The sequence below is a fragment of the Calliopsis andreniformis genome, unplaced genomic scaffold (assembly GCF_051401765.1).
Source record: "Calliopsis andreniformis isolate RMS-2024a unplaced genomic scaffold, iyCalAndr_principal scaffold0133, whole genome shotgun sequence".
Taxonomy (NCBI): domain Eukaryota; kingdom Metazoa; phylum Arthropoda; class Insecta; order Hymenoptera; family Andrenidae; genus Calliopsis; species Calliopsis andreniformis.
In genome coordinates, this window is record NW_027480542.1 from 1251146 (window position 1) to 1260946 (window position 9801).

General features: G+C 46.1%; 1 protein-coding gene across 1 annotated transcript; it reads right to left on the minus strand.

The window, feature by feature from the left end:
- Positions 1-2631: 2631 nt before the first annotated feature.
- Positions 2632-3478, minus strand: LOC143187681 (uncharacterized). Its single transcript, XM_076391918.1, has 2 exons — positions 3419-3478; positions 2632-3372 (listed from the first exon to the last, which is right to left on the minus strand). The coding sequence occupies exons 1-2, from the start codon at positions 3476-3478 to the stop codon at positions 2632-2634; spliced, it is 801 nt and encodes a 266-aa protein (XP_076248033.1).
- Positions 3479-9801: the final 6323 nt, after the last annotated feature.

The window sequence follows — 9801 nt, forward strand, 5'->3', positions numbered from 1 at the left end:
GTACCTTGGCTCTTCTCCTAACATTTCCTTTGCTTCTCTGCATCCCTCCGTTTCGTTCCATTTCCTCTTCCTCTGCTCCAATGTCTACTGTTTAATTGCTGTTTTTATCGTGAGTACCGACATCGGTAGATATGGCTCCATTCCTATCGGGACCTTATCCGATCCCTGATTCGCCAATTTGTCTGCCATCTCGTTTCCTTCTATCCCCTCGTGTCCAGGTACCCAGATCAGGGTTATCCTATTTTCCCTTCCTGCCAGTTCGTTCAGTTTTGTTTTACATTCCATGACTGATATGGATTTGTGTGCTTGTTTACAGAGCGCCTTCAGTGCTGCCTGGCTATCTGAGCATATTGCTATCTTTTTGTTCTTGGTATTCCTGTCCGTAAGCATTTCCGCACATGCTTGTATGGCCAAAACCTCCGCTTGGAAAACTGCTGCTAGTTTCCCTAATTGTATTACTCCCGTATCCGTTCCCTCTTCATTGGTCCAGGCTGCCCCTGTGATGCCTTCCTTTCTTGATCCGTCCGTAAACCAGACTTGGTGATAATCTCTCCAGCTGTTATCTTTACTTCCCCATTTTGTTCTAATGCCAATCTGTATCTGGAACCTTCTCTGAAACATAAACCTCAGGATCTGATTGTCCTGCCTCATGCTTATTAGCTCCCTGATATAATCATTTCCTTCTGTCCTCAGCAATGAGCTATGTCCATAGCTCCTTTCCTTCCAGACTTTCCATGTTATCAGCCTATACGCTGTTTTCATAGCGATTGCCTTGATTTTGATATCCAGGGGTTCCATCCCTGTTACTACCACCGCCGCCCTCGTAGGTGTTGTGCTTAGGGTCCCCAATATTCTTTTCAACGCTAGACCCTGTAGCCCGTCCAGCCTTTCTTTTACCGTTCGCATATTTGTCGTTTCCCACCATGCTATACTTCCAAATGTTAGTCTTGGGAATACAATCGCCTCGTATAGCCATTTCGTTGTTTGCGGTGTGAGTCCCCATGTGGGTCCCACCACCCTTCCCAACATTGCCAAGTTAGCCTTAGCCTTGTTTATTTGTTCAAAAACATGCTTCCTCCGTGTTAGTCTGTCATTCAACCAGATCCCTAAATACTTTACCTCTCTACTGAACTCCAGTACCTGTCCCTTGTATCTCAGGTCCGTGATAATTGGCCTGTTTATTTTCCTGGTAAGAAGTATCGTTTCCATCTTTGTAGGATTTACCGACAGTCCTGTTTTGTCACACCATTCCTCCAGCACTAGTAGCGCCTTCTTTGCCTTGTATATTGCTATCGTCTCATTTCTTCCTGTTGGCAGGAAGGTTACATCGTCAGCATAAGTTAATACCACTACACCACTCTTTTCCAGATCGTGTAGGAGATTGTCCACTGCCACACACCATAAAAGGGGTGACAGGATTCCCCCTTGAGGGCAGCCTCTATTCACGAATCCCTTCGTGATTGTTTCCCCTTTCGAGGTCTGTAGCTCCCTGGTGATTAACATATTGTTAATCCACCGGATAACATAATCATTCTCGCCAAATTCTCTCAGAGAGTTGACTATTAGTTTCGTTGACGTTTGATTAAACGCCCCCTCAATGTCTAAGAAGCTTGCTATTGGCAGAAACTTTTTCCTCATAGCTTCCTCTATTCCTCCTACCAGATTGTGCAGGGCCACCTCCATTGAGTGCCCTATCCTAAAAGCATGTTGTTTACTGTGCAGAGGTTTCACTGTTAGTGTCACCTCTTTCATATATCTGTCCACTAGTCTTTCCAACATTTTTAATAAGAATGATGTTAGGCTGATTGGCCTGAATGCCTTGGGTACCGCGTAATCTGTTTTTCCTGGTTTGGGTATGAAAGTTACCCTAGTTATTTTCCATAACTGTGGTATGATTCCTAATGCGAGGCTGGCTTGCATTACTTTCACCAAGAATTCCTTGATGTGTGGCATCGCTACCTTTATCATTTTCGGGTAGATCCCATCCACCCCTGGTGTTTTGTATGGTAGGAACGGTCCTATTGCCCATTCCACTCTTTCTGGCCTAACTATTTTGTTAGTTATCTCCCATCCTAGCATCTGAATTGCATTCAGTGTTCCTTCCATGTTCGTGCTCTCGTTCGTCTCCAGTGGAACCCCATTGAAGCCTGGAAAGTGTTCCTTTAGCAGCATACTTAGACTTTCCTCGTTGGTCTCCGTGTATGTCGCATCCTCTTTCCTTAGAGCCCCGAGCTGCTCTCTTGCTCCACTGCTTACCATTTTGCTAAGTCTTGTTGCCTCTGAGACTCCTTTAATCCCTGCTCAGAACTCCTTCCATGATTCCCACTTAGCCACGATTACTTTCCTTTTGAACATTCTCGTTAGTTCCTTTATTTGGTTTCATCTCGCCACCCCACCCTTCCTTTTCGCTGTCCTTATTTTCCTCATAATTTCCTTCTGTTCTTTCTCCAGTGTCCTGTTCCACCATGGTATTCTTATCTTGTTCCCTGATTCAATTTCCTCCGTCGCGTCTTCCCATGTTTCCCTCAGTATTTGTGTTAACTTATTCACCGCCTCGTTGAGTTCTCCCTCTGTCCCATACCTAGAAGGAAACTCATGCTTGCGTGTTTTTATCATTTCTCCATACCTTTTTCAGTTCGTGGCTCTTGGGTTTCTCCTCATCAGTATCTCCTGTTGTTGTCCAGCATTCACCTCGAACCTGATGTATTTGTGGTCCGAGAATGAAATGTCGCTGCTCACTCTCCATCCTTTCAATTTGCCCGCTATGCTTTGAGAGCACATCGTCACGTCCAGTACCTCTTTCCTAGTCACCGTCTCAAACGTATGCCTATTTCCTCTGTTTAGCGTTACCAGTCCGTTCGCTAAAATAAACTCCATTAGTTCCTCAGCTTTCGTATTCGTTATTGTGCTCCCCCATCTCTTATGTTTAGCATTCATGTCTCCTCCTATCAGCACCTCCACTCCCTTGTCTTGAGCGAACTCCATGAATTTTTGAACCGCCGTCCCCGGTTTTTCCTCCTTCGCATTCCACGGTGCGTATACCGATACCACGTAGATCGTTTTGTCTTCCTGTTCTTCTTCATCCTTCATACCTACACTCACCACTGCCATGTCTCTTGCATTGTACTGCCTTACCGTACTTATGTCCAATCCTTTCCTTGTCAGAATACATGCCCGTGCTTGCTTGTTGTTTAGCGCCCAAACTTTGCCTACTAGTCCTAATCCTCTTATGCCTCCATGAGCTGTCCATAGTTCCTGAATCAGCGCCACGTCAATTCTGTCCCTGGCCATGGTCCTTACTAACGCTGCCGACGCGGCCTCGCTGTGGTGTAGATTAATCTGGATAAATCTTAGGGACATAATTAACGGCCTCTGTAACAAAAATTTTCATTAGCATCCTTCCTTAGTTTATTCTTACCTTGCCGATCTGGTCCTCTCCCATTCCTTCTCTTTTCCCCCCTGCCTTTTCCTTGCCCATCCCCCTCCCATTCTCCCCATCCCTTTGTTATTTATTCCCCCTCTCCCTCTTCCCTCTTTTGACAGGTTTCAAAATAAGTTTAGCACATCATATTTCTTATTGCCTTTTTCCTTTTTATTTTATATTGTTACATTTATATTATACTATATTATAAAATAACTCCTTATCTTAGAAAATGTAGCAACGTAAACGTTACCCTATTCGCCCCCCCCCCCCCCCCCCCCCTCCTATGGGTAACCGCATGTCCCGTTGCTTCAGGAACCTATACGTCCTTGGGCCAATTTCAAGACAACTGTCCCTCCCCCTACTCAGAGTAGGACCTTCTTTCAATAGTTGCCAGTTGGCCACCCTGATCATTCGCGTGTCTTGCTTCAACAACCTCGGGAGATCCTCCGCTCTTATTACTTGCAGCCCGACTGACGCAATAATCCTGATCCTTTTGTTAAGGATCTCAGGATCCTCTATTCTTAACTCCCCCCCCCCCCCCCATATTTTCTCCGCTGCCTCCTTATTTTTGTTGTAAATCTCCCTAGTTCTAGTACCCCTAGAGTCTACTAAGATCCCCCCATTCATCAGCCCTATCCTCGTTATGGCTGTTCTTTCGTTTGTTTCCAGACACTTCGTTACCAGTGCCGATACTATCACGTCTAAATCGCTCCTGTTCAGTTTGTGCCTGGGGTAGTCTTCTGCTACCATGCAAACTTTCACCTTCTTCCATCTTTCCTCTCCCCTGTTCTCCTCTTTTCCTGTCCTATCTCCTTCCTCGATTCCCTCCATCTTTTCTTCCTTTGTTATAACCTCAACCTTCTCCTCTGTCCTAACCCTTTTCTCCTGCGTTGGTTCCTTTCCTTCTATGTTTTCCTCCATCCTTTTTGTTACTCCCGTGTCCTTGACCTCCTCCTTTCTTGTTCCACTGCTCTCCTCCTTCCTATTTATTCCCGTCTCTTCTTTTCCCTCTCTCCTATTTCTCTTTGGTCTTCTTCTCTCTTCGTCTCTATCCTCCCTCACATCTATCACCTTAGCCCTCTCCTTATCCCAGTCTATTTCCCCTCCATTCTTTTTCTCTATGTCATCTGCGAACACCACTATTATTTCTTCTTTTATCTTCTTTTCCTTTACACCTAAATTCCCCCATTCTCCCACTTCTCCCCCCCCCCCCCCACTTGTTCCGCCTTCACGTTCATTTTCCCCCCCTGTCCATCCTTCCCTATCCCTTTCCCTGCTCCTTTGATTACAGGCTTAAACGATGGGAACTTTATTCTGCCCACCAGCAGTTCCCTAATATCCGCCTGCTTCCGGGTTCCCGCCTGGTTGCCCCATGTCTCCATTTCCTTGATCCTGGGCTTTTTGAATTCGCCCTCCCCCTTCGCCTTCGAGTCGCTTCCTGCCGTCTTTTCCTCCTGCTTCATCCCCTCCTTCTTTAGCTCTTCCTCCAAGTCAAAGTCTGCCTCCTCCGCGAAGAAGCTCTCCTCGATCAGTAGTTCTTCTTCTCCCTCGAAGGTACCCTCCATACCTTTAAGTTTAAGAACAAAACTGTTAAGTAGGAGCACTCACTCATACTGCACACACGTATTAACACATTATTCACAGTTCCATTCACATTTTCACATTCTCTGTCTTAACTTTATCCTTTGTTCTCCTCTCGTCCTTCTTCACTCCCTTGCTCTTTTTCCAACACCTATTATATACTTCGCTCCTTAGCTCTATCTTATTCCTAACTTAACCTAACTTATTTCTATATATTTTTCTCTCCTATCCCCTCCCTATCGTATCCTACTCCCTAATCTTCATCTGTTGTTGTCTCCCCAAATAGTTCTCTGATTTTGCTGCTCCTTGCTCCTCTATTTCTTCTTGCCTCCTTTCCCCTTTCGCTTTTTTTCCTTTCTCCTCTGTCTTTTCCTTCCGTTGCTTCTCCCGCTCTTCCTCCTTTCTCCTGCTTGATCCCCTGTGCGTCCCCTGTCTTTCTTCCTTTTATGTCTCTTCTGTCTCCCAATGTTCCTTCCTCCTTTCTTTCCTTTATATCTGGTATTCCTTCTACTTTATGCGTTGATGCTTCTCTTCTCCTCTTTATGTCCCTGTCCTGCTCTTCCTTCACCAATGCCCTCTTCCTGTCCACAAATTGCACCTCTGGATATTTTTTTCTGAACTCCTCCATCTTAATTTGGTCCCTTCTTATATTTTCCTTGTCCCCTTCTCCTTTACCCGTTCCTATCCCTCTCTCATCCTTCAGTCTTCTCTCCTCCACCTTCGTTTCTTTGCCTCTTTCCCCTCCTTCTCTTTCTTCCTCCATCCCTTTTTCTCCTTTCCTCCCTTTCTTCAACCAGTCTATTACCTTCCTTTGTTGTTCCCTTCTCGAAGTCCCTATCTTCCTCAGCTCCCACCTTACGTCCAGCATCGGTTTCCTCTTTACTGCACTTGTTTTCTCCTCCATTTTCCACCCTATCTTCCTCACATCCATCCACTCATCTTCTTTTTCTATCATCCTTTTCACCTCCTTTCCCCTCTGCATCGTCTCCCTATCTTTATCTTCTTTCCTTCCCTTTATCCATCCTCCTGTCACCTTCTCCACCTTAACCACCCTTGGTTTCTAACCCAGACCTAACCCACCCCCAGAAGGCCACGCCCCACCCCCGCGACACCAGGAGAGCGCCGCCCTGGATCGAGAGGGACAAAACCCTCTCTTCGGAAAGGCGACGCCCCTGGTCCAACCCCAAGACCCCACGACCCGCCCCCGCGCCCATGCCCCGCCCATGTTCCGCCCATGCCCCGCCCACGCCTCACCGCTCGCGGATAAAACACCCCACCCACGCAATAAAGCGTCGCCGTCCGAAACGATTAAGGTATACGCTTAAACAGCAGTCCTATTTGTCCTTTTAGTTTATTCACGCACTTCCTCCATAGTAGCTTCGTAGAGGTCATTCTCCGATTCCTCGATTCCCGTACGTATATTAAGAGATGTAGTTTTTACCCTATCTCTCTCATCTTTTTCTTTTTGTTTTAGTACTTCCGTACAGTACATGGCGAAGGCCGACCAGTTTTTGGTATCTTTGAGGATCAAAACACCTAGTCTCTCTGGCGTCATTTGTTCTTCGGCAATTTCCAGCGTATTCCTCAATTTTATCCTGGGTTCTTTCCATCTCTGGCATCTTATAAAGGTATGCTCAGTATCGTGTATTTCCTCGCATCCGTACTAGCAGTGGCCCACCGAGTCTTTTCCGATCTTTTTTAGATATTCTCGAAAACAACCGTGTCCAGTCAATGCCTGCGTAAGATAAAAGTCAAGTAGACCATGCCTCCTCTCTACCCAGGTTGACACGTTTTTTATCCAGCGGTACGTCGACCTACCGGCACTAGAGCTATCCCAGGTAATCTGTCATCTATCTAGTATCTCGGCCCTAATCTTTTGCTTCTTTTTTTCTTTAATTATGTTTGCAGAGTGCTCCCTCTCCTGATTCTGTTCGTCTCTGCTTTCTTCATCGTCAGCGGTCCAAGGTGCAGGATACACGCCTATCGCGTCGTCTTCGCCAGTTATACCATCGTCGTCGTCCACATAGGAGATTCTCCCGGTACGTATATTCCTTTTCCTTATTTTAACAAAGGTTTCATATAGTCTCTCCCTCTCTGCTATTTTCAGGTGTAGCGGTAACTTTCCAGCCAATACGCACAGGGCATCTAAGGACACTGTGCGATAAGCCCTCACCACATGGTTTAAGCCAATTCGTTGGGCTCTTCTGAGTAGTATGGCATTCTCTCTATCCTGGATTGCAGTTGCCCATATTGGGCAGCCGTAGAGGATAACCGATTCCATAATGAGGTAGTACAAATATCTACCTCGCTGTGACAAACTAAGAGAGTTTCCCATAATTCTCCCCAGGGCCGACATTAAACGGACCGCCTTGTTAGTCACATTTGATATGTCCTGCGGACCGCCTTGTTAGTCACATTTGATATGTCCTGCCGGAAATTTCTCTTCTTGTCGAAAGTAACACCCAAATATTTCAGTGAATCCTGGGGCGTTTGAAGATGCTCCAGAACTCGAAAAGAAAAGGATGACGGTATTCTTTTACAATTGAGTGGTACTATCTCCGTCTTTTCGTCAGCTAATCGGAGTCCGGCCCCGAGGAGCCACTCATTTATACCACGCAGTTCCTGCTGGAGGGTCTCACGCACTCGTTCCAATGTCGTACCCGTAAAAATTATACCTACGTCGTCGGCATAGCCGACTATACTGCATCCTGTGGGAATCTTCCTCTTTAGAAGTGCATCGTAAAGCAAGTTCCATATAAGGGGGCCCACAACAGATCCTTGTGGCATCCCCATGAATACTTTCCTGTTTACGACTCCTTCGCTGCTACTATAAACGATATTCCGATCCTGAAAATAGCTCTTCATAATTCTTCGTAAGTAGGTTGGAAGCTTTCTTATGTTAAACTCTTTGTGGATTGAGTCCCACCTTAAAATATTGAAAGCGTTCCTCACATCAATCGTGACCAAAAAAGCATAGCGCTGTTTAATGGCTGCGATCTCAGCCGTCTCTTTGACTATATCGATAGCCTGTATGGTGCACCTACCCTTCCTAAAACCGAATTGGTTCTCGGACAGGCCGTGAGGTCCCACCGCCTCCAGTATCCTCTCTTGCAAAACGTACTCGAAGAGTTTGGCACCTACATCGATAATGCAGAGTGGTCGGTAGGCTTCTGGGGTTGTTGGGTCCTTCCCTTCTTTTCTTATTAACACCACTCTAGTTTGTTTCCATTGTCGTGGGAAAACACCAGCACGGAAACATCCATTTATCATGGAAGCAAACGTCTGGGGTGCATGATTCGCCAACCCTTTTATAACTAAACCCGGTACACCATCCAGGCCCGGCGCTTTTCTGGGTTGCAGCTTTTTAGCCGCCTTCAAAACTTGCTCTCCAGTGACCATGGGCCACGTATAATCTGTGGTCCATTCAAAAACATCGTTACCACTAAGAAGGCTTACACATCTATCTCTAAAATTTTTCTTACACTCTAAACTATGTACAATGTCGGTCCTGGATATCTCTTCTTCCCTTTCGTCACAGGGAAAAAGTTTGCTCAGGACTCTGTGAGCCATATCGCTAGATAAGCGTGGTGGCGGTGTTCTGCTCTTAACGTATTTCATAACTGCCTTAAAGGGTTTACCCGAAAGGTCAGTCTCGACTGTTTTACACAGGTCTTCCCATGCTATTGCTTTGGCTTTTGCAATTTCTTTTTTAGGGGCTGTCCGAGCAATTTTGTATTCTGCGGTCCGTATATCTAAATTGTTACCACCGCGCGCTCTGCTTCTTTGCATCGCGCGTCTGTGGCGATCAACTTCTTTCCTCAGTTTCGAGATATTATCGTTCCACCATCCATTTGGTGGACTCAGAGGGATGTTTGTACTCTTTTTCCTCATGGCCGCGTCGCAGGCTTGTCTTATGGCGTGAAGGACCGTCTGTATTTCTTCTTCCTCCAGAACCGACTTCCCTAATTGAGAGGTATGGTTGTCGAAGGATTCTTTCAACTTCTCAGTTTCCAATGTTTTAGCATTCAATGCCACCAGGGATGCCCTAGACTCGTATCCAATCGTGGAAACAGATATCTTATGCAGAAGATATCTGTGATCCGAAGCAGTGTAGTTTGTTAAGACCACACTGTCGGTCACACGGGACAACGTGCGTATATCTGCAGCTGCAAAGTCGATATGGGATCTTTGTCCCCTTCCTTCAAAAGTATGGCCACCGGCGCTGTGAATAGGGTGAAGATTCGCCTTCCACAAAGCCTCAGCCAGGATAATACCTCGCTTGTTCATTTGTCTTGAACCCCAGGCCGAGGATTCTGCGTTAAAGTCTCCCGCGAGGAAGGTCTTTCTCCTTAGCTGTATGCACATCTCTATTATTTGGAGAGCCATGGCCATATATGTCTCCAATCCGACGTTGGGCGACATATACACACTCACTATCGTTGTGTCCACAATCACAGCGCCTGCATAGTCCTCACCTACCAGGTACTGATCGTCGCTAGGCAGAAGTCCATGAGCACCCGTGAACCATATTGCCGCGGTGTTATGATTGCTTAGCATCCATGTACCAGGGTTATATAGCGGTTCAGCTGATTTCGATTCATTACTTCACGGACACCTTTGCCGGGGGGGGGGGGGGGGGGGGGGGGGGGGGGGCTCAAGACCTCTTAATCTCTATTCTTCCCTATACTAGGTCTACTAGTGTATTTACATTTTTTTCCCTATGTAACACGCTATCGTAGTCCTAAAAAAAAAAAAAGAAAAAAAAAGGTAAGTCTACAATTTGTAATATATATACA